Below are 22,408 nucleotides of genomic sequence, written 5' to 3' on the forward strand. Positions count from 1 at the left end.
CCTTGTGATATGGTTAGGCTTTGTGTCTCCACCCAAATCTCATCATCAATTGTAATTCCCAGGTGTTGAGGGAGAGACCTGGTGGGAGGTGACTGTACCATGGGGTGGTTTCCCCCATGCTGTTCTTGTGATAGTAAGTTCTCATGAGATCTGATGGTTTTATAAGTGTTTGGAAGTTCCTCCTTCATTCAATATTTATCTCACGTGCCACCACAAAAGACGTGCCTGCTTCTCCTGCTACCATGATTGTAAGTTTCCTGAGGCCTCCCCAGCCATACAGAACTGTGAGTCAATTAAACCTCTTTCCTTTATAAATTACCCAGTCTTGGGTAGTATCTTTTTTTGAGACGGAGTCTCGCTCTGTCGCCCAGGCTAGAGTGCAGTGGCCGGATCTCGGCTCACTGCAAGCTCCGCCTCCCGGGTTCCCGCCATTCTCCTGCCTCAGCCTCCTGAGTAGCTGGGACTACAGGCGCCCGCCACCTCACCCGGCTAGGTTTTTTGTTTGTTTGTTTGTTTGTTTGTTTTTTGTATTTTTTAGTAGACACGGGGTTTCACCGTGTTAGCCAGGATGGTCTCGATCTCCTGACCTCGTGATCCGCCCGTCTCGGCCTCCCAAAGTGCTGGGATTACAGGCGTGAGCCACCGCACCCAGCCTGGGTAGTATCTTTATAGCAGTGTGAAAAACGGACTAATACAACTTGTTTTCTTGCATACTATCTGTCACTCCTTCTAGACTTTAAACTCCCTAAGTTTAAAGCACCTAGCTGGTAGTCAATAAATGTTTACTCAATAGTTATTCAGTGAATCAATGCATAAATATACTCTCAAAATTGGAATGCCCTACTTATGAACATCTATGGATATCTATTACCAAACTGTACTCCTCCTCATGATAGGTGATAACACCTGACCAAAACCTAGCCAGCATTAGGTAGCTTCACTCTAAACATTTTAATAGATTTGATGGATGAGCAAAAGCATATTGTTTAATTTGCCTTACTGGCATTGTTATTACTAAGATTGAATATTTTTCCCATATTTACTAGCTACTTCATTTTATCTCTTGCAAATTGTGTTTTGTGTCTTCTATTTTTCTCCGGGGATCCTGGATTCTTGCCCTTAGACAAGAAAAGAAATCCTCCTTTTTCATCTCTTAGTTGATGACAGAAGTAAAAGTTACCCAAGGCAAAAGGCAACAGAACCTGACTGGGACACACTCACAACTTCATATATATGAAACAGCATCTGATAAAAATCAACTCAATTCACTTCCTAATCTGTAACTATTCATCATGCATACTGGGTTGAAAAGCATCCCCACCCCCACTCAAAATTCATATCCACCCGGAACCTCAGAATGTGACTTTATTTAGAAATGGGATATTTGTAGATGCAATTAGTTAAGATGAGGTCATACGAGATTAGATGGGCCTTCAATCCAATGACTGGTGTCCTTATAAGAAGGTCATGCGACGACAGAGGAGCAGTTGGAGTGACGTGGCCACAAACCAACTGATGCCAAGGTTAGCCGGGAGTTATTGGAAGGTAGGAAGAGGCAAGGAATGGCTCTTCCCTAGAGCATTCAGAGAGAGCATGGCCCTGCGAACACCTTCATTTTGGACTTTTAGCCTCTGGAACTGTGAGAGAATAAATGTTTGTTGTCTTAAGCCACCCAATTTGTAATAATATTTTGTGTTATGGCAACCCTGGGAAACTCATATGCCATGTAAACCTCAAGAAAAATATTGAAAGGATAACAACCTGACAGTCAAACATTATGCTTAAGGTTTATTTGCAATACGTTCTTACTTGATAAATCCACAGGAACGCATTCTACTGTGATGTTTAGCTGCCCAGGTATAATCTGCAGTTTGGTCTTTTCTGGCCTGGGTATAAAATAATAATATTTTAGAGTTAAAATTATGATTACTGAATGCACTGGTTACCCCTCCATCCAAACTTACAATTTTAAGCATTCTGCTTTTCCCATATATGACTCACATTCATCATTTAAAAGAACTGAGGATTCATCTATTATATTTATTTATTGCAGAAACACCAAACACTTACTTCTTATATTCTGAGAGCAACTTGAGAATGTCTTCACTTGAAAGCTTGCTACTGTCTTGTTTATACAGAGGAGAAAATCTCCCATCCAGATCGAGAGAGCCTTGAGTATCTTTGAAAATGGGTCTAAAACAGCAACAGAAGCATTTTTAAAAAAAGATATTCCATGTTGATAAATTAAGATAAAATTAGCAATGGTCGGAATGTGAAATGGTGAAACCACTTTGGAAACGGTTTGGCGGTTTCTCGTTAAGTTAATCACCCATCACTCTACAATCCTGCAATTCCACTCCTAGGCATATTTCCACATGGTACATGAATGTTCTTAATTTGTGCAGCAGCAATTTAACAAAAATTTATATAAATACATGTTCACAGACGATTTATTCGCTATAGCTCCAAACTAGTAATAATCCAGATATTTATCAAAAAGTGAATGGGTAAGCAAACTGTTGTATATTCACACAAGGAGATGCTGCTCGAAACGAACTACTGATTCACACAACAATATGGATGAATCTCAAGAACACTGAGTACAAGAAAGCAAACATTGGAGGACATGCTGCATTATTCCATTTATATGAAGGTGCAGAAGAGATAAAAAAAAGTCATCTGCAGTGAAAATCAGATCCGTGGTTGCCTGGGACAGGGATAAGATGGTTGAATAGACAAGGGACATGAGGAAATTTTCTGGGGTAATAGACATGTTCCATATCTGGTTGGGGTGATAGTTACATAACTGTATACATTCGTGAAAATTCATGAAGCTAGACATTTAAAATATGTAAATTTTATCAAAGGTGAAGTATATTTCCATAAAGTTCATAAAAAGTATAAGGATAAATTTATATGGGGCGATTACAATATAGAGCCAGTTCTCTGTATCCATGGGCTCTGCATTTGTGGATTCAAAAAACCATGGATAAAATTATTTGGAAAAAAGAACTGTGTCTATACTGAACACAAATAGATTTTTCTTGTCATTATTCACTAAACAGTATAGTATAACAACTATTTATATAGCATTTACATTGCATTAGTAATCTACAGATGATTTAAAGTACATGGGAGGATGTGAGTAGGTTACATGCAGATACTACGTCATTTTATAGCAGAGACTTCAGCATTTGAAGATCTTGGTATCTGTGGGAGATCCTGGAACCAATGCCCCACGGATACTGAGGGATGACTATGTATGTATAGTTTCTCATATGAACTTGATTATTCCCTTCCCCTCCTCTTCTCCCATTTTTAAGCAACTGTTCTACTGCTAAAATGGAAAACAATATACACGCACCCAACACACTGGAAGCAACTATAGCCTGAAACATATTTCCCCCCTGGCAGTACCTCTGAAGATGTGGTTATAGGCATTAATTAACCCCACTGTTCCTACTTCATATATATATATATATATATATATACACTTCATACATATATACTTTATACACACACACACATATATGAACACACACTTTAAGTTCTGGAATACACGTGCAGAACGTGCAGATTTGTTACCCAGGTATACACGTGCCATGCTGGTTTGCTGCACCCATCAACCCATCATCTACATTAGGTATTTCTCCTAATGTTATCCCTCCCCTAGCCCCCACCCACCAACAGGCCCCAGTGTGTGATGTTCCCTTCTCCATGTCCATATGTTCTCATTGTTCAACTCCCACCTATGAGTGAGAACATGCGGTGTTTGGTTTTCTGTTCTTGTGCTAGTTTGCTGAGAATGCAGGTTTCTAGCTTCATCCATGTCCCTGCACAGGACATGAACTCATCCTTTTTTATGGCTGCATAGTATTCCATGGTGTATATGTGCCACACTTTCTTTTTCCAGTTATCATTGATGGGCATCTGGTTTGGTCCCAAGTCTTTGCTATTATGAACAGTGCCACAATAAACATACAAGTGCATGTGTCTTCAGAGCAGAATGATTTATAATCCTTTGGGTATATAACCAGTAATGGGATGGCTGGGTCAAATGGTGTTTCCGGTTCTAGATCCTTGAGGAATCGTCACACTGTCTTCCACAATGGTTGAACTAATTTACACTCCCACCAACAGTGTAAAAGCATTCCTATTTCTCCACATTCTCTCCAGCATTTGTTGTTTCCTGACTTTTTAATGATCACCATTCTAACTAACATGAGATGGTATCTCATTGTGGTTTTGATTTGCATTTCTCTAATGACCAGTGATGATGAGCTTTTTTTCCCTATGTTTGTTGGCCACATAAATGTCTTCTTTTGAGAAGTGTCTGTTCATATCCTTTGCTAAGCATACCTCCTTTATTTCTAGTAAACAGGGGTTTATCGTATATCTTTTAAACATCCAGCCCAGCCTTTTGAGTAAGTTTTTACTACTGCTGAGAACCAAAACAATTCAGGAGGAAAAAAATACCTTAATTCCTCATCAGAACTGGAAATCAAAGCTTCTAACTTTGAAGACTTTAAAATTATTTTTTCTACTGGTAAAACGGCATCAAGCAGCTACTGGTATGGCCCAAAGAGGGACCGTATGCCACAGTGGTCTAGAGATGACTGTGAAGGCAGGTGCCCTGGGTTCTGATCCATGTTCTGCCACATGCTGTGTGAACTTGGAAAATAATTTATATTTTTGTCTTTCTGCTTCACTTCTGGGCCTCAATTTCCTCATCTTCAAAGACAGGGATAACAGTACCCACCTTTTAAGACAATAGACATGAAGCACGTAGATAAGTGCCTTGAACAGAGTTAGCACTTGATAAATATATATATATATTTTTTCCCTGAGACGGAGTCTTGCTGTCGCCCAGGCTGAAGTACAGTGCTGTGATCTTGGCTCACTGCAACCTCCACCTCTCGCGTTCAAGCAAGTCTCCTGTCTCAGCCTCCCAAGTAGCTGGGATTACAGGCGCCTGCCACCACGCCCGGCTAATTTTTGTATTTTCAGTAGAGACAGGGTTTCACCATGTTGGCCAGGCTGGTCTTGAACTCCTGACCTTGTGATCCACCTGCCTCGGCCTCCCAAAGTGCTGGGATTACAGGTGTGAGCCACTGTGCCCGGCCAATAACTATTAACAATAATAATAGCAGCAGCAGCAATGGACTTTTCAGGCTGGAGCATTAAAAATATGCTGATATTTACAAGCCATACCTCACCTTCTATAATGCCTACATACACCAACCTCTGCTACTCTTTGCCATTCACCTATCCCTAGTTATCGTTGTTTTTTTACCAGTCTGCAACACAAGGACAATAGTGATCTTTCATCTACCATCATACAATACGTTTTGAGACCTTGTCCAAAATGAAATGATTATGAATAGTGACAAATAAAAGAGTTAATTAACTTAGAATCTCCTACCCTTATGCTACTCCCTAGTACCCACTGAACATAATTGATTGAATTATTCAGAACACGGTGCCCTTTCTGCAGAAGCCCCGGTGAGCTGTACAGGCTGTACCACAAACAAGTCAGTGAAACTGTACTTGAAAAAGGGGGATAAACAAGAAACCTGTTTTAAGTCATCCCTGCATGCATTTACAAACTTTGGATAAAATAATGTAACCTACCATCAGGTATGAAATATAGTTAACACATGCTGGCAGAATTTGTCATCAGGAAGAAAATCTATTAATTACACACTCACATTTAATGACTTCATTATTTGCCTCTGAATTTTCAGTATGTTTTCCAGAAATATTCTACGATAGATTTTCAAAGCATAAACCCAACCAACTCTGAAATAGGGGGCATACTGCACATAACCCTCTATAATTTCTGCTTTTCTGAAAAAAAAAAAAAATTCCATTACTACCAAATAAACTCTGCTTTTAAATGCAGTAAAATTAAGTGGTGTCAGTCAGAACAGTAACCAAAGCCAAAGAAAACTTCCCTAAAGCAAGACATATGGAAAAAAAAAAAAAAGAGAGAGAGGGTGTTTGATGCACAGCAAAGTTTAAGAGAAAGCATTCTTGGCTGGGCACAGTAGCTCAGGCCTGTAATCCCAGCACTTTGGGAGGCCGAGGCGGGTGGATCACCTGAGGTCAGGAGTTCGAGACCAGCCTGATTAATATGGTGAAACCCTGTCTCTACTAAAAATACAAAAATTAGTTGGGTATGGTGGTACATGCCTGTAATCCCAGCTACTTGGGAGGCTGAGGCAGGAGAATCGCTTGAACCTGGGAGGCGGAGGTTGTAGTGAACCAAGATTGCACCATTACACTCCAGCCTGGGCAACAAGAGTGAAACTTGTTGTCTCAAAAACAACAACAAAAATAATAATTATTACATCCCAAGTGTCCCAAGATACAACTGGCCTGCCAGAAACATACTGTTGAATGCTGGTTAAGTATAACAGCCCTTAACTTCACATATGAACGTGAGTGAGCGGGTCAGGATTATATTTGTACAAACCTGGCAGCCCAAGCGAAGGGCATTCTGTATTGTCCAAGGCGGCTACACACTTGTTTAGCTGTCCTGTGCACCTTCTGGGCCGTCTAAGGTCAGAAACAAGAAGATAGGCTTGTATTTGTTCAAACTGCCATGGACCCACCCAGAATAATAATTTCCCCAACTTACCGTTATAAAACATCAAAAATCTCGGGGAGAAAAAAAAAAAAAAAAAAAACCATAGAAATAGCCACAAGCAGAACACCATGCATCAGCCAGCCATTTTTCAAGTCCGAAGTATTTCATAAAGGCTTTGGATTTTCTCATTAACAGAGCTTCTGTCATTTACAGCAGAAGACAGACAAAATAGATATAGGGCACACTTTGCACCAAAGACCTCTACTGGAAAAATGTTCACTGGTTTTAACATGTACTTTATTTCACATAGCAGGCAAATGCTCATCATTCTTGGGAGAAGTTTCTTATGGATACAGCTGCCCTTTCTACTCCCAAGATAAGGAGCAAGTCACCAGGAGTCAATGCAATTAGTCTAAGTGTGGGCAGGAGCTGCTGTTTGCACAGGCACGGAGAGATGACAAGGAGATAAACTGCCTATAGAGTCTAAACAGACCTCGAAATGCTGGCTGGATGCTTATCCCTAGGGATACAGAGTGCTGGAGGCTTTTATCTATATTGTTGAGACATTTTTCCTCCACAAATTAGTCCCATCACATCAGCAACTTCCACTTAATAAACAGTATTTGGGTACACAACGAAATGCCATGTACAACAGACTGATGTTTCATAAATACACAGTGGCTGGAGTGCTACTAATGAACTCAACCATGAACCTTTCCCTCCTGGGGTCTCAGCTTTCCCATTTATAAAAGGAGAGCATGAGATTAGAGCAGTGATTTCCAAACATTTGAATTTCACAATTTTCTAGAAATGTGGATGACAATATAGGGTTGCCAACTTTTAATACTGCCACTTAAGGACATTCAACAAAACAATTTTTTAAATCCCTGCCATTTAATATGCCAACATTTCATGAAAGGAAGATATGCATAACCTTTAAAAAGCAGGAAGGGCAAAGATCTCAGAATAAAGGGCAGCCCTCCGAATTAAACACATTTAGCTTCATGAAATGTTCACTGTCTTTCCTTTCCCGTTTCATCACAGGCAGGAGTAAATCTGGGTATGAACTGACATTTGGGAACTATAGGACTGGATCATCTTTAATCTCCCAGCTCTGACATTCATTCTAGGGCTTTATGTAGGGCTGTAAGGAAAAGAACGGCTACTGTCAAGGACATGGTGTCAATTAGCAGATGTTGCCTAAAAGCTTTTGGCTCTTATTTTGATAATCAAGCAGAAATCAGATTATCACATTAAAAGAACATCAATGACAATAGGAAAATATGCCATGTTCAAGTTTTAGCACACATACACAGTATACAATGTTTTCAGAATATATAGCATGCTCAAAGCAATGGCATTTAAAATATCAGTAAAAGGCAAATTTTACGTTAAGGTGAAATGTCGATCAACAATCTTTATAAATTACCTTTACTGGATCAGAATTTTTGATGTAGGGTTCTGCACAGTGTGTAATGTTTCCCTGCAGCACCTTTTCAATTCTTGCAACTAGAAAAATTTCAGGATGTGGATTCGTCACTGAGAAAATTCCCTGGGAAAAAAGTACTTCCGTTAGACTTTCTTACGTAACCTTGTACATATGGTTGTTTATGGTTAATGATTTTTAGTAAAGAATGTTCATATTCAACAAAGGATCGTGTCCAGGACCCTAGAAATAGATAGAATCTCCTTTCACACAGTTTTCAAAGCTTCCAACGTTCTTTTCAAAATGGATTTTATATCTTGTCACCAACCTCACATCTGTTAGCCTTCGTAGTGCAGGTGTTACTGTTGCTGCTCTGCCTCTTTGGTTTGGTTGTGTATGCAAAGTGAGTTCTTTGACCTAATTTAATACAATGTACATTGTTTGGCTTAATTGATGTGTGTTAAAATAGTGTACATTTCTCAAGTGGAACTAGATATACGTTTTTAAATGCAGCTGCATGTAACTCAAGAGCAATTAATATTTAACTAATATTTATTTCCACTAAGAAGGAAACAGAAACTTTATTGCTCTAATATGGAAAAGCTAAATTATCCTCTAGAAGACATTCCTTTGTTGCAGGTCAAGAGCTCTTGTGCTTCCAATGCAAAGGTAGGAGACAGAGAATCCAAAACTCATTTTGTCCCCATACACTTTATTTAAACGTACTAATGCAGATGCAACCAAAGTTACATTTTTCTTTGAATGCATGTGGAACAGGAACACCTCCTGTCCAGTTTGACTCCTTCCAAACATAATATCCTCTACATAGCATGTTAGTTGGTTATGCCTGTTGTTTAAAGGGGCATCACTAATGAATTCAAGCGAAAAAATCTATCACTGAGTCTCTACTAAAATTTCGTTTTTTCCTTGGTATATTACCAACTTTGTTAATATAGTGATTTCCAGTTTCCAATGCATTTCAGACACATTATCTCCTTTGTACCAGACAGAACCCTCGAAGCTAGACAGGGCAGAATAGAAAATTGAGTGTAAAAGGCTAATAATTCCCCTCAAGTCAAACAGCTTAGAAGGGTCCCAAGTAATGGCTGACTCAGCTTTGAATTCCCAAGCAGCAAGCACGGAACAAAGTGGTTCAAATTTGCTTGAGAAAATGAACAAAGTGGTTCAAAATTGCTTGTCAAATTTCTTGGGTTCTGGCTCCAATATTTATGGGTTTAAGCAAGTCACATTCTAAGTCCCAGGTTTCTCATCTGTGAAATAGCATGATAGTAGTGACTTCATACATCTCTTGTATGGCTTAAATGAAGTAATGCACATCAGGTACCTTGTTATTACCCAGGTGGCCCACCAAAGCATCCCAAGGTCACAGAACCTGGCTTCTAGTACTGCTGGGAACATGCTGTTTGAGCTGTGAGGCTGACCGCACTGGCAGACTGCCCGAGCTTTCCCTGCAGAAGGTATGCTGAGCAGTATGCCTTGAGTGCGGTGTTACGCTCACTGCCACATAACCATGCTAGATGGTTTTCATGCTTTATCTCATTCAGTCTTCATAAATACCTTGAAATGTAGGCACTACTGTATACACATTCTATAGATTAAGAAATGGAGGCTCAGAAAGGTTTGTGCAGTGAGTAAGTGGGTGAAGAAGACTGCAGTCCAGGCTTCCAGATTATACAGCCCATGCTATATTCTCTCTCAGCCCTGAGGTCCATACACCCAACATCTCATATGATGAGGCCAGATTAGAACAGTAATACTGCTGGGTGTGGTGGTTCATGCCTGTAATCCCAGCACTTTGAGAGGCTGAGGCAGGAGGACTGCTTGAGCCCAGGAGTTTGAGAACAGTAATACTGATTATTGCTATAGCTAACATTTACTGAGCACCTATTGTTTCCCATTCCCAGTACTCTAGGCATTTCCTACTGATGCCAGCAATGAGTACTATAATTTTAAAGTAGTTGATAATTGATAAAAGCTTGCTGTTTTCACTTGCTTGAGATCACTGTTACTGCTACTACTCCTAGCTACTACGTTGCACTGACCAAACCCAGTGTGCCCATCACAGTGCTAAGTGTTTTCTTAGAACCATGCACCTTGTTTGTGCCTCCCCACAGCCCTTGGACACAGGTATGGTCACCACCTCCACTTGTAGATGAGGATGCTGAGGCACAGAGATGTCCATTTTCTAACTGACCAGGGATTCCAATGATGGGGGACACTCTTTGGGATTGTTTTACCTTTTGTCCCATCAGCTTCTGGTCCTCTCCCTGTCCCTAGAATGCAAAAGGTGGCCAGAGAGAGCCCAGAAATCCCACACGGGCTGGAGGTCTGGCCGTTTAGGACAAGGTCTATGGCCCAGTCCTTGTTTCCCACCAAGGGGCATGAATATGCCTCCCCACCCCAGGGCGATTCTTATCCACTTTGCTGGCCCCTCCAGCTAGAGAATGGGCCAGGTCCTCTACCCCAGCCACCAGCACTTACAAAGCTCCCAGGGTGTGGCAGGGCGTGTGCTATGTGTTCTATATTTCAGCACTTAATAACATTCATCTACTATTCTTGATCAAATTATTTCAAACAGACCTAAATTCAAATCCTACTGTCACCACTACTAGCTGTGTAATGGTGAGCAGCTTACTTAACCTCCCTGAGCTTCAGTTTCCCCATCTGTCAAACAGTAGTGATTATATCATTTCATAAACTATTATGATTACACGAGACACTGATGGAATAATGTTGGCACACAGGAGATCTTTTTCAAATGTTGATTTTCTTCCTGTCCCAAATTACAAACTGGATGACATCTGAAATCATAATTTAAACATCCTGCATTGAACATACAGCTGAGTGGTACACACTGAAGTAATATGGGAAATACACATTGGCTTGAAATGACTTATTTGATATTGTGCAGGAAATTTTAAACATACAATTCAATAGCAGGTTCTCAAATATTTACAACACTTTACTTGCTCAATCCCTTTCAGACGCATCCACCATCATTGTGGAATGTTCACAGAGGTGACAACTACAGTCTCAGTAACAAGCTAAGGGGCTATCAGGGAATAAGGGACAACTTGAGGACAAGCCACCAGAAATCCACAGCCCCAAAAAGACAGTGACAGTCCATGTAAAGAAGTCTTCCCCAATGTTTGATCATCTATATAAATCAGCATAATCTTTGACCCTAAAAATCCCAATGCTTGGAATTTATTCTAAGGAGATAATTCAACAAGTGAGCTAAGATGTGTGCACAAGAGATTCAATGCAGCATTATTTCTGACAGCAAATAATTAGAAATGTCTTAAGTAGCTAAATCAATGAAATATCATGTTAGCCTTTAATATAAACGTGACTGATCTATAGATATTGATGTAGGATGATAAACATATTAAAAGAATACAGTAGGTATAAAACTGCATGAATATAATTTTATAAGCATGTACATAATGTGTATGTATTTCTATATACACAACAGAGATGTCTGAAAAGATGTTTACCATTGTTAATAGGTATTGTCTTTTGGTGGCGAATTTTACTCTCTTTTTTACGCTTCTTATATTATTTGAATTTTCTACATAAGAATGTACTTATTATAATCAGGAAAAAAAAGAATGGTATTTTTATTTAGAAAAAAATCAATCTCCTTACAACATGAACAGTTTTGTTCATATGCCTCTTTCTCCTTTTAATTCTATGCCATGCTCTCATTTCCTTTTAGCTGCAAAAGTCTAGCGAGCAGATGATCAATCCAGTCCGCTAACTTCTTATGGCCTCCAGTCTGGTCAGAGGTCAGAATTCCAAGGAACAGTTAAGCTCTTTCTGAAAGGGAATCTTTGCTCCAGATAAAACAGAAGAGTATAGCATTACAGCTATGACACAAGCAGTTCCCACTCATTGCTTTTCAAGTAAAACTCCTTGTATAAAGAGACCATACGCTCCATTCAAATGACCTACTCATATTCAGAATGGACATGAAAATTAGGGGTGGGAGAGTTAATTTAGGGTCAATTTTTCTTAAAAACCGAAACTTTCAAGCACTTATTGCCTTGCTCAGAAGTATACACATGAGTATGGGTGCAGGTGTGTTTATGTGTGTTTGTATCAGCTTTCTTTTTGAGACGGAGTCTTGCTCTGTCACCCAGGCTGGAGTGCAGTGTGGTGTGATCTCGGCTCACTGCAACCTCCACCTCCTGGGTTCAAGCGATTCTCCCGCCTCAGCCTCAAGAGTAGCTGTTATTACAGGCGCACACCACCACGCCCGGCTAATTTTTTTTGTACCTTCAGTAGAGATTGGGTTTCACCATGTTGGCCAGGCTGGTCTCAAACTCTTGACCTCAAGTGATCTGCCCACCTCAGCCTCCCATAGTGCCGGGATTACAAGTGTGAGCCACTGCGCCTGGCCTGTATCAGCTTTCTATCTCGCAAAATAATTCCCTTGTATCTCACATCATGGTCCCATTAAAAATGTTCCTTTGATAACATGTTACTAGCATGTTCACTGGTTTCCATTTTTGCCCTCAAACTTCAGTCACCAGAAAAATATCTATCGAAAGACCTTATGAGAGAGAATGTCATGAAAACATTGGTCTGAAACCACGAAATAATGCAAGAATATTTCTGTTTCTTATTCTGAACATGCTGCTAAGACTAAAGGTCATTCATTACCTGCTGTATGTAGCGTAACTGAGATTCGGCAATTCCGTGAATGTAAGATTCGGGTGAAGAGCCCTTTGGGCTACCGTCACTGGCCAGTTGGGTTGAAGAGCCCCACAGCATTTCACGGACAGATGGGGGATTCAGGTCTATATGAAAGTCTGCTGAAATCTTACAATTGTTCTTTACATCAAATAAGGCAAGATTGATAAAAAAGGGCTCAACCTGGGAATAAAAACAGTTATATTTTAAAACTGAGACTTTAGTAGGGGCATGGTGGGGAGGCGCACAAGTGCAAAATAAGTTTTTTATTCCTCCAGTTTCTGTGACTACAATTCCTTTCTGAGTTCAAAACTTAGCTAAAATTATATTATGGCTTATCTGCACAGAACAAAGAGTATTCCAAAACAACAGACTTCATCAAATTTTAACTTCTGTCAGGTGTAGATAATTTCACAAGTTATAAAGTTTACAAAAAGAAATAGAAATCAAAAGCTACATTTAAATAACACAAAATGTTCTATGAATAAAATTTAATTCTTTACACATTTACTGAAACTACCTAAAAAATAATGCCAATATTACAGTATAGAAATAAATATTCTCTTCTGTTATGTTCCAACTTACTTGACTATACATTTCATAAGAGCTAATAACAATCAACATCAAATTACTTGACAAAAGCTTTGCCCTATCAGCAATTTTGGAAGACATGATTCCTCTCTACAGATGGCATTTGAAAGATGGTCACAAAGAGAAATTTCATGCCAGATGGCATAAAGATTAACCCTTTACACACAGAAAAGTCTGCTGTACTTTTAAGCTATTTTGTAAGAGAATCTATCATCGCTGTTTTATTTTTAATAGACAAAACTAGAACCAAAAAATAAAGATGAACATAAAAAACAGTCTCTTGGAAGGTTTTACACTTACAGTTTCAAGGATTTTTAAGCAACTCAAATGATCCATGAGAGCCATCACTTAGAATTTTCTCTGTAGACCAAAATGAATCTAATGCTATAGAATAGTGACCGAGCCTAGCAGACTGCACAGCATCTGTATCCCAGCATGGTTATGGTGATCCTTACTTATTGCTACGAGCCAATTTCATAGAAGAAAACATATTATCTAGTAGAATTTACGCATTTGAGGATTTTGCAAGTTTGGGAGACATGCTCCTCTTGAACATCAAGAGCCTACTCTATCTGCTCTTCTGAGTAGGTAAGATTTTCACGAATCCTCAAAATGAGAACATAGTCATATTTTGGCAAAAGAAAGAGATGTATAAAATTCTTGCATGTCAAATTTATCATAATATGTGGCGCTGGCATTTTCACATAGTCAATTATTAATAGTTCTCAGTCATACAAAGATGTTTCTTCATTTTTTATTGTAATAAGATTTCTTTTTTATATATATAAAACTTTCATTTTAGGTTCAGGGGTACATGTGCAGGTTTGTTATATAGGTAAATTGCATGTCACGGAGGTTTGCTTTACAAATTATTTTGAGAAAGACATTTCTTTAATGCACTGATGCAAGGAGGGTAGAAGGCAAAGTCATACATACATTTGTGGGTGGTCCTTTTGCATTGTCTCCAATTTGGCCCAAGATATTGAAAGTTAAATCATGGCAATTTACCAGGAAACGTTTGTTGCACTTTTCTTCAAATGGCTTTATATCAGGTTCAATTCCTGAAAAGTCCAACCTCTATAAAAGAGATAGTATGAATCATTTTCAAAAAAAGATAGGATTCATATTAACATAGATTTACATCAATATACCAAAAATGGCAAAAATCCAACAGTTCTCTGTCCATTCTTCATTTGAACCCTTTTTATGTTTTCATTTAACAAGCCTTTGTCGACTTTTCACACTAAGGTTAAACAGTGATGGAGAAATCCTAGAGGGAGATGATGAAACTCGGATCTAAAGGCAATGGAAAAGTCACATGTCTGTACTACGGCCTACAAAGTCCTACGTGGCATGATTCCCTGTCTCTTCACACCGCTCTGACCTCATCTCCTACCACACTTGCCCTCTTCCCTCTTCAAGCCACACTGGCCTCCTTGGTTATTTTGCCAGCACACCAAGGACACTCCCACGCCAGGGCTTTTGCACTTGCTACTCTGTCAGGAACCCTCTTCCCTCAGATAGCTGCATGGCTTGCTCCCTCACTTCCAAGTCTCTGATCAATCGACTCTTCTGCAGGGAGACCTTTCCTAACTCCCTATAGAAAACTGCACACTCCCTGACCGTCTATACTCCCTTTCTCTATCTTTCTAATATTACTTTTCCTATGTGTTTATTCTCTGTGTTCCACACACAATATATGTTCCAGGACAGTCGAAATTTTGTTTCCTTTATGAGCTGTGCAGGAGGCAAAATTGACAGGAATGGGTATAGGAAGCATCAAAACTAACATGGTAGACCAAGGAGGAAAGATCGCTTGAGCCCAGGAGTTCGAGACCAGCCTAGGCAAGACAGTGAGACCCTTGCCTCTACAAAAAAATAAAAACTGGCCAGGCACGGTGGTGCAGGTCTGTAGTCCCGGTTATTCGGGAGGCTGAGGTGGGACAATGGCTTGAGCCCAGGAGTTCAAGACTACAGTGAGCTATGATGGTACCACTGCACTCCGACCTGGGTGACAGAGTCAGACCCTGTCTCAGAAAAAAAAAAAAAAAGATTAACACAGGGATCTCTAATTTGGGAGATTCAATACATAGTGATGTTATGAACTTAGTCGTGAAATACAAATGAATGGCAGATTTGGGGGTACAGTGAGTACAAATAGTGAGTTCAGTATGGAATGTGTTGTATTCGAGGTGATGGTAGCAGGTAGTTGGAAAAATGGGAGAGGCCTGACTTAGAGATCTGGATGTGGGAGTCAGCAGCATTTAGGTTGAGAGGCACAAAAGGCTGGAACCCCACGGACTACCTATGTTTAATATGAACAGAGTAAGAGGCATCTGCTTAGGAAACTGAGCAACACTGAACTCAGCTAACAGAGTTGGGCAATGGACCTGGGCTGCCACAGCAATCAATTTTAAAAAATTATTGGTATTTTGAAATAAAAACAAGTTTAAGGAGAAGATATGGGGTTTGTAAAGGAATTCCTCTCAGTAGGGGAGGAATCTGTCTCTCAAAGAAAAAGACTGCTCAGGCAATCTAAGTTCATCTGTTCATGCTGAATGTCTTAACAGACTTCTATTCTATTCACAAAGGGGCAGGGAAGTGTGGATTGTGGGGTCAATTTACTATACTTCCATTAAGGCCGTAGACATTGTAGGCAGAAAATGATTGGATGGATCTGAGCAGAATGACACTGTCAGTATGGAAAACTCAAGACAAGACACACAAAAATTTTTCTCAATTACCTAAGTAAATCAAGCCAAAACAGGTATTATGCCTGAAGAATACTGGATAATTATAGCTGTTCTAACCTACCCGGTATGACTGAAACCTCCTTAAAAGGACCCAATGCGTAAGATTTGTGCCTGAAAGCATGACATCTTCCCCTTTGAATCTATTTATCTACAAAAGGAATGTGAATGTGTGGGACTAGACAGCTCCCTCTTGAACATATATCTATCTGTGGAGGCAAGTCATTGCCATGGAAATCAAGTTTAATTTCCACCCATTTATCTGCTCTCCTTTCTGTCTTACTCAGACAGTAGAATGGAAAGAGAAACTGGACCAAACCACTCCAGCCTTCAAATCCTTTCCATTCTAAGGCCTGTGAGTACAAATGTTGGGACATATGGCCTTCTTCAGCTCAAAGTTTGAGCCATCCCCTTTAGTCAGCCAGTGTTTCTTTATTCTCTAAGGTCATGTCTCTAAACAATGAACTATGGCCAAAAGAAAAGGTGAAATTACGGGATGGCGCCTCACCTAGAAAAGGTACTTGACAGATAACAACATAGGTTTCTCTGAGGTGAGACTGCCTTCCGTAACCAACATTACATTCAATTTCTTCTCCTTAAGGCTTCATCACAACTGTGAATTTCTCCCTTACCATAGCTCACTGATAAACAACTCAGACATAAAACCAGTTCAGTTTTATTACCACAAAAATGCTACACCACAAATTTGTAAAGATACTGGACTTAGTTTCAACCACAGTCAATTGGCTCCTTTGTATACAATGAAACAGCCTGACATGTCCAACTAGAGCCCAATCATGGGTGGGAGGATCAAAGACTCAGACATGCTTGGAACAAGTACATTTCTGAATGAATATCTTAGAACAAACATCCCTGAGGCCCATTATACTATTACTTTTTTACAAAAAAAAAAAAATCACATAACTTGCACTAAAGCAATATTTAACTCCGTGGGGGGAAAAAGGGAAATGAAATTATTTTTTAAAATCTATTTTCTCCAAATAATTCCATTTTCTTGTATGATATTTTCATTAAGGAAAAATGTTTACATTACTTATAGCCTATATACTTTTTCCATTTTAAACTAAATTTTTAATTAGAAAACCATACGAAGCAAAAAAAAAAAAACAACGGCTGGTCCAAAGGTAGTAAGTTATCTCAATTGATTGTTCAGTCAATTACATATTGAACTTTTTGTTCTACTCTTTCTCCCCTTGTCACTACTATACTTGACTACACTTAAAAAAAAAGAAAAAGAGGCCAGGCACAGTGGCTCACGCCTGCAATCCCAGCACTTTGAGAGGCCGAGGCGGGCAGATCATCTGAGGTCGGGAGTTCAAAACCAGCCTGACCAACATGGAGAAACCCCATCTCTACTAAAAATACAAAATCAGCCGGGCATGGTGGCGCATGCCTGTAATCCCAGCTACTTGGGAGGCTGAGGCAGGAGAATCGCTTGGGGAGGCGGAGGTTGCAGTGAGCCAAGATTGTGCCACTGTACTCCAGCCTGGGCAACAAGAGCGAAACTCCGTCTCAAAAAAAAAAAAAAGAAGAAAAGAAAAGAAAAGAAAAAGGAAAAACGACAACAACAAAATCAGACTTCCCCAAATTATTTCATATTTTCATGGAAGAAAAAACTGTAATGCACATTTTCCGATTTCAAACAAAATGAAAAATTTTCATTCGAAATCTCATGTAGGAAAAGGCAAAAGAAAGCCAAAAAATTTCATCTTCTTCAATTTCATTTTCTCAAAAAGTATTTTCCATTAGGAAAAATATTTGTAATACTTAAATACTGTAGACCTTTCCCACTTAAACAAATTAAAAACTTACTTAGAAAGTGCCATAGAATTAAATATTCACTGCGTGTATCTTAGTACAAAACACATCTAACTCTCATGAAAGAGGTTAAAATACACATCTGCATATAAACCTGCACCTTCCTGCACCACCCTCCATTTAAAGTGTGATTAAGCCAGACATGAAAATTATCCTAGTTCTACAGGCCTACATCAAATGTGAAAAACAAATGTTTCATATGACTCATGTGTTCTTTATACTGGAGATATTTTCTGCCACTAGATCACAATTGTATTTCATGGGCTAAAAGAACACTGTAACCACCTTTAATAGCGCTTTAATTTATCTATTTTAAGGAGCAAGAGGAAGAGAAAAGAATACAAGAAACTGATAAATATGTGTGTGTGTGTGTGTGTGTGTGTATAATTCAGCTCCAAATTATCTGCATATGTGACAGTCCCCTTGAGTGAAGAGTTAATTGTTAAGTTACCTGTTCAAAGTAAACAAGACAAATATAAAACAATCTGTATTCCCCACTGGTGCAAAAAACAGTGAGTTCAACATTTCAAAGATGTTGTTTATCTGAATAAGCAGTAATTCTAGGACTATTTAAAGAAACATTATCATTAATACCTGAACTTCTGAATCAAAAGAAAAGAGATTCTGTCTTCCATCTCCTCTACTGAGTTTGTTTAGTTGTTCAGTTTCTCTTCCATACTAAAATTTTAAAAAATACGTATGTTACTTCATTTCCTTCAAAACAGTGTTAAACACTATTTAAATGTATAGTTTATGTGAAACTATCAATCTGTCACAGCTTCAAAAATACACCATTCGTCCTGTAGTCAGTACAAAACAGGAATGCAAGAGACTCTGGATGCAAAGGAGAAATAAACAAAAGAGAAATCACCATAGTTTTCATAGCCATGATGTTAGCTATAGAATATTATATGTAATTCTGATTCCATCACTTTGGGAAATAACTAACGAGCTGCACAATCCAGGATGACAAAGATTGAGAGGGAATGCAACTAAAATCTATAAAATCATTTTATAAAATCCTAGATAAGGCCAGGCACAGTGGTTCATGCCGGTAATCCCAGCACTTTGGGAGACCGAAGTGGGTGGATCACTTGAGGCCAGGCGTTCGAGACCAGCCTGGCCAACAAGGTGAAAAACCCTGTCTCTACTAAAAATACAAAGATTAGCTGGGCGTGGTGGCGGGCGCCTGTAATCCTAGCTACTCGGGAGGCTGAGGCAGGAGAATCACTTGAACCTGGGCAACAGAGGTTGCAGTGAGCTGATCGCACCACTGCACTCTAGCCTGGGCGATAGAGTAAGACTCTGTCTCAAAAAAAAAAAAAAAATCCTAGATTAGAGGATCATGAGTGTGTCCCTAAATTTTGAAAAATAGCTTTGAAGTTTATGAGGGGTAAATTTAAAACAGAAAAAAAAAAAAAGTGCTTCCAAATTTGTATAACTAATTTGTCCAGGAAGACGAATAAAGTAAAAATATAAATAGGTTTGACAATTATTTAAATGAATAAATGGGTCACAACCTACTAATCTACTATAATATAGAGTCTACAGAATATAATATCTTGGTGAGATACTCAGAACAATCATCTCTACAATTTCAAAATTGGTTCATTTCAGACTTCAAACAGCAGCATAATCTTTGTCAGATTGTATCATTCATAGACACATATATTTACATATAGAGAATATGATTTTCATGTGAGATTAACATATGTTGGTCATAGATTAAATATCATGTGCATGAGCTGCATCATTATCCTTCTGAAGAATATTTTATGAATGATATACAGTAATTAAATTGAATAAGAACTAGCAGATAAAATTAATGAAGTCACAAAAGCCTGGAAGTATTTCTTGGTGTCCGGAAAAAAATAAGATTTTTTCAAACTGTCAGTTGGTACTTACAAGTAAGTCTTCAGGAGTGCAACTTTTCTTTTACAATCTCTACCTGTTTCACCAATTTGCTGTGGTTTTTAACGTGGAAATGACATTGCCAAATGGAATCCAGCATTAAAACTTTAATAGCTAATCCTGCATTATCTCAGTTGAAGGCAAGTTGCCATATGAAAGATGTACCTTCATCAGTTCCGGATGCATGCTCCTTTCCAAACTTGCCATGATGTTCTCGGCTTTTCCTTGGCTGCTAGTTTCATCATCTGCAAATTCATTAAAAGCAGATGTTCTAAACCATACAGACCATTACTAATAACCTAAGAGGAGTATCCTAACTATCTCTCCCACCCATCCTCTCCTACTAGATTTATTGCAAAGAATTTCTATTATGAAAGCATAGGGAAAACTTTAATGAACTTTTGAAAACCTGCCATGAATTTTCTATCTGTTTTAGTCTGGTTATATTTCATGTGTCAGAGCCCATACAGCATCAACTATTTTTAAAAAGTCTATCAACCTCCACAGTCACTTATTAATGAAGAAGCAGGTCAACTTTTAAGATTAAGAGTTCTCTATTCACCCTGCACAGAGGACATTTCCATGGAATAAAGACAAGGGCTTTACTTCAATAATAAATCACTTTAAAATTCTGACCTTGTGCTGTTTCTACTGTCTCCTTTTTCTCTTGAACTAAACTGTCGGTATTGATCTGAATAATCTTTTTCAAAGTTATCAACCATTCCTCCATTTCCTGCTCAGTTTCAGCAGCCAGATAATGGCTATACTTATCTAACATCTTGAGTTCAAAAGCATGACGGCGCATTTTGGGGCACTAGAAGGGGGAAAAAAAAGCATGTGTTCAGTTAGTTTAGTTGTCCTTTTACTATTAGATTTCATTAGCTTATATTTATTTTTATCTCAGCTTAGTATATATGTGCGTCAAGACTTTCATGAAATAACTGCTTCTTTCAGTAAGAAACAGACACTCTAAGACAACAAATGACTATGTTAAATATATTTTTTGTTCCCCTCAGGACTGAGCACAGTAGTATGACTATGCATAAAGTTGGCAGAAAACAATACTTGTTAAGTATTATCATTTAAGGCCTTTTGGCATCCTTCACATTTAGAAAATCAAAGTACCACCAAAAAAGTAAGCAAATATTTTACAACGTCCAGCCTGTTCAAACTTTTCCTTGAATAGTTAAGGATTTTCAAAGTCAGTACTTTAAAAAATTTAAATATGACCTGAAACAAATCTGATACTTAATTTATGCCTCACCATAAAAGGCACTATAAATCCTAACCCATTTTACCACGCATAGTATCAACTGTATCACAGTAGTATAAAAGAAGACTACAGAGTTTAGCAGCACAATAGGGTGACCATAGTTAACAATAATTTATTGTCTATTTCAAAATAACTAGAAGAGTGGATTTGGAATGTTCCTAACACAATGAAATGATACACACTTGAGGTGATGGATAACCCAATTACTCTGATTCGATCATTTGCATATTGTATACTTGTATTGAACTATCACATGTACCCCCAAAATATGTAGAAATATTCCACATCCCATAACAATGAAAAAGTAAAGATGGGGGCAGTGGCTCACACCTGTAGTCCTAGCACTTTGGGAGACTGAGGGAGGATTGCTTGAGCCCAGGAGTTTGAGACCAGCCTGAGCAAAGTGGTGAAACCTCATCTCTACAAAAAAGAAAAACTAGCCAGGCGTGATGGCACGTGGCTGTAGTCCCAGCTACTCGGAGGCTGAGGTGGGAGGATCATCTAAGCCTAGGAGTTCAAGGGTGCAGTGAGCCAAGATGACACTACTACACTCCAGCTGGGGCAATACAGTGAGATCCTGCCTCAAAAAAAAAATTAAAAATTAAAAAGAGAAGGCCAAGCATGGTGGTTTATGCATGTAATCCCAGCACTTTGGAGGCTAAGGTGGATTCCTTGCAGCAAGGAGTTCAAGGCTGCAAGGCTGCAGTGAGATATGATCATGCCACTGCAACTCCAGACAAGGCAAGACTCTGTTTCAAAAAAAGAAAGAAAGAGAGAGGGAGAGACAGAGAGAAAGAAGAAGAAGGGGAAGGGGAAGTGAAAGGGGAAGAAGAAGAAGAAGACGAGGAAGAGGAGGAGGAGGAGGAGGAAGGGCTTGGTAAAAAAAAGAAAGAAAAAGTAAGACCATACAACCATAGTTGGTTCACATTAAATTGTGACTCTGCGTAAAATACATGGAAGTAACCTGTGCTGAATACCACCACACAAGGAAAATAAGTCTCTTCCTTTTCTCAAACACGCTGATACGTTCTTTTACTTTACCACCTTCTCTGTCACGACAAAAGAAATGACATACTACCCTTTTCAAATCCCACAGCACTAATTTCAAGAAATGCTCATGAATCAATAATTTTCCACTGCATGGTCATTATTCAAGAAGGAACCAAGAAAATTCCTCCTTCTAATCTTCGGAGTCTAGGAAAGGATGAAATTAAACTGCTGTTTCAAGTCATAAAGATTTATACATTTGAAAATATTTGGGAGGCGGTATCATAAATAGATGAGGGGGGCTGAGCATGGTGGCTCACACCTGT

The 22,408-nt window shown here is 38.9% G+C and overlaps 1 protein-coding gene across 5 annotated transcripts in view; it reads right to left on the bottom strand.

Moving 5' to 3' along the window:
• DOCK11 (dedicator of cytokinesis 11) overlaps positions 1–22,408 on the bottom strand; it is a 189,428-nt gene that overhangs the window by 97,514 nt on the left and 69,506 nt on the right. For all 5 annotated transcript variants that reach the window (XM_021932583.2, XM_021932581.2, XM_021932582.2 and 2 more), the window contains 9 exons: positions 20,459–20,636; positions 19,988–20,067; positions 18,506–18,589; positions 14,259–14,399; positions 12,702–12,914; positions 8,019–8,141; positions 6,476–6,558; positions 2,071–2,193; positions 1,810–1,886 (listed from right to left, as the gene is read on the bottom strand). In XM_021932583.2, the coding sequence (XP_021788275.1) occupies positions 1,810–1,886; positions 2,071–2,193; positions 6,476–6,558; positions 8,019–8,141; positions 12,702–12,914; positions 14,259–14,399; positions 18,506–18,589; positions 19,988–20,067; positions 20,459–20,636 (1,102 nt within the window). The remainder of the gene's footprint in view (positions 1–1,809; positions 1,887–2,070; positions 2,194–6,475; positions 6,559–8,018; positions 8,142–12,701; positions 12,915–14,258; positions 14,400–18,505; positions 18,590–19,987; positions 20,068–20,458; positions 20,637–22,408) is intronic.

Source organism: Papio anubis, chromosome X (genome assembly GCF_008728515.1).
Source record: "Papio anubis isolate 15944 chromosome X, Panubis1.0, whole genome shotgun sequence".
Classification (NCBI taxonomy): Eukaryota; Metazoa; Chordata; class Mammalia; order Primates; family Cercopithecidae; genus Papio; species Papio anubis.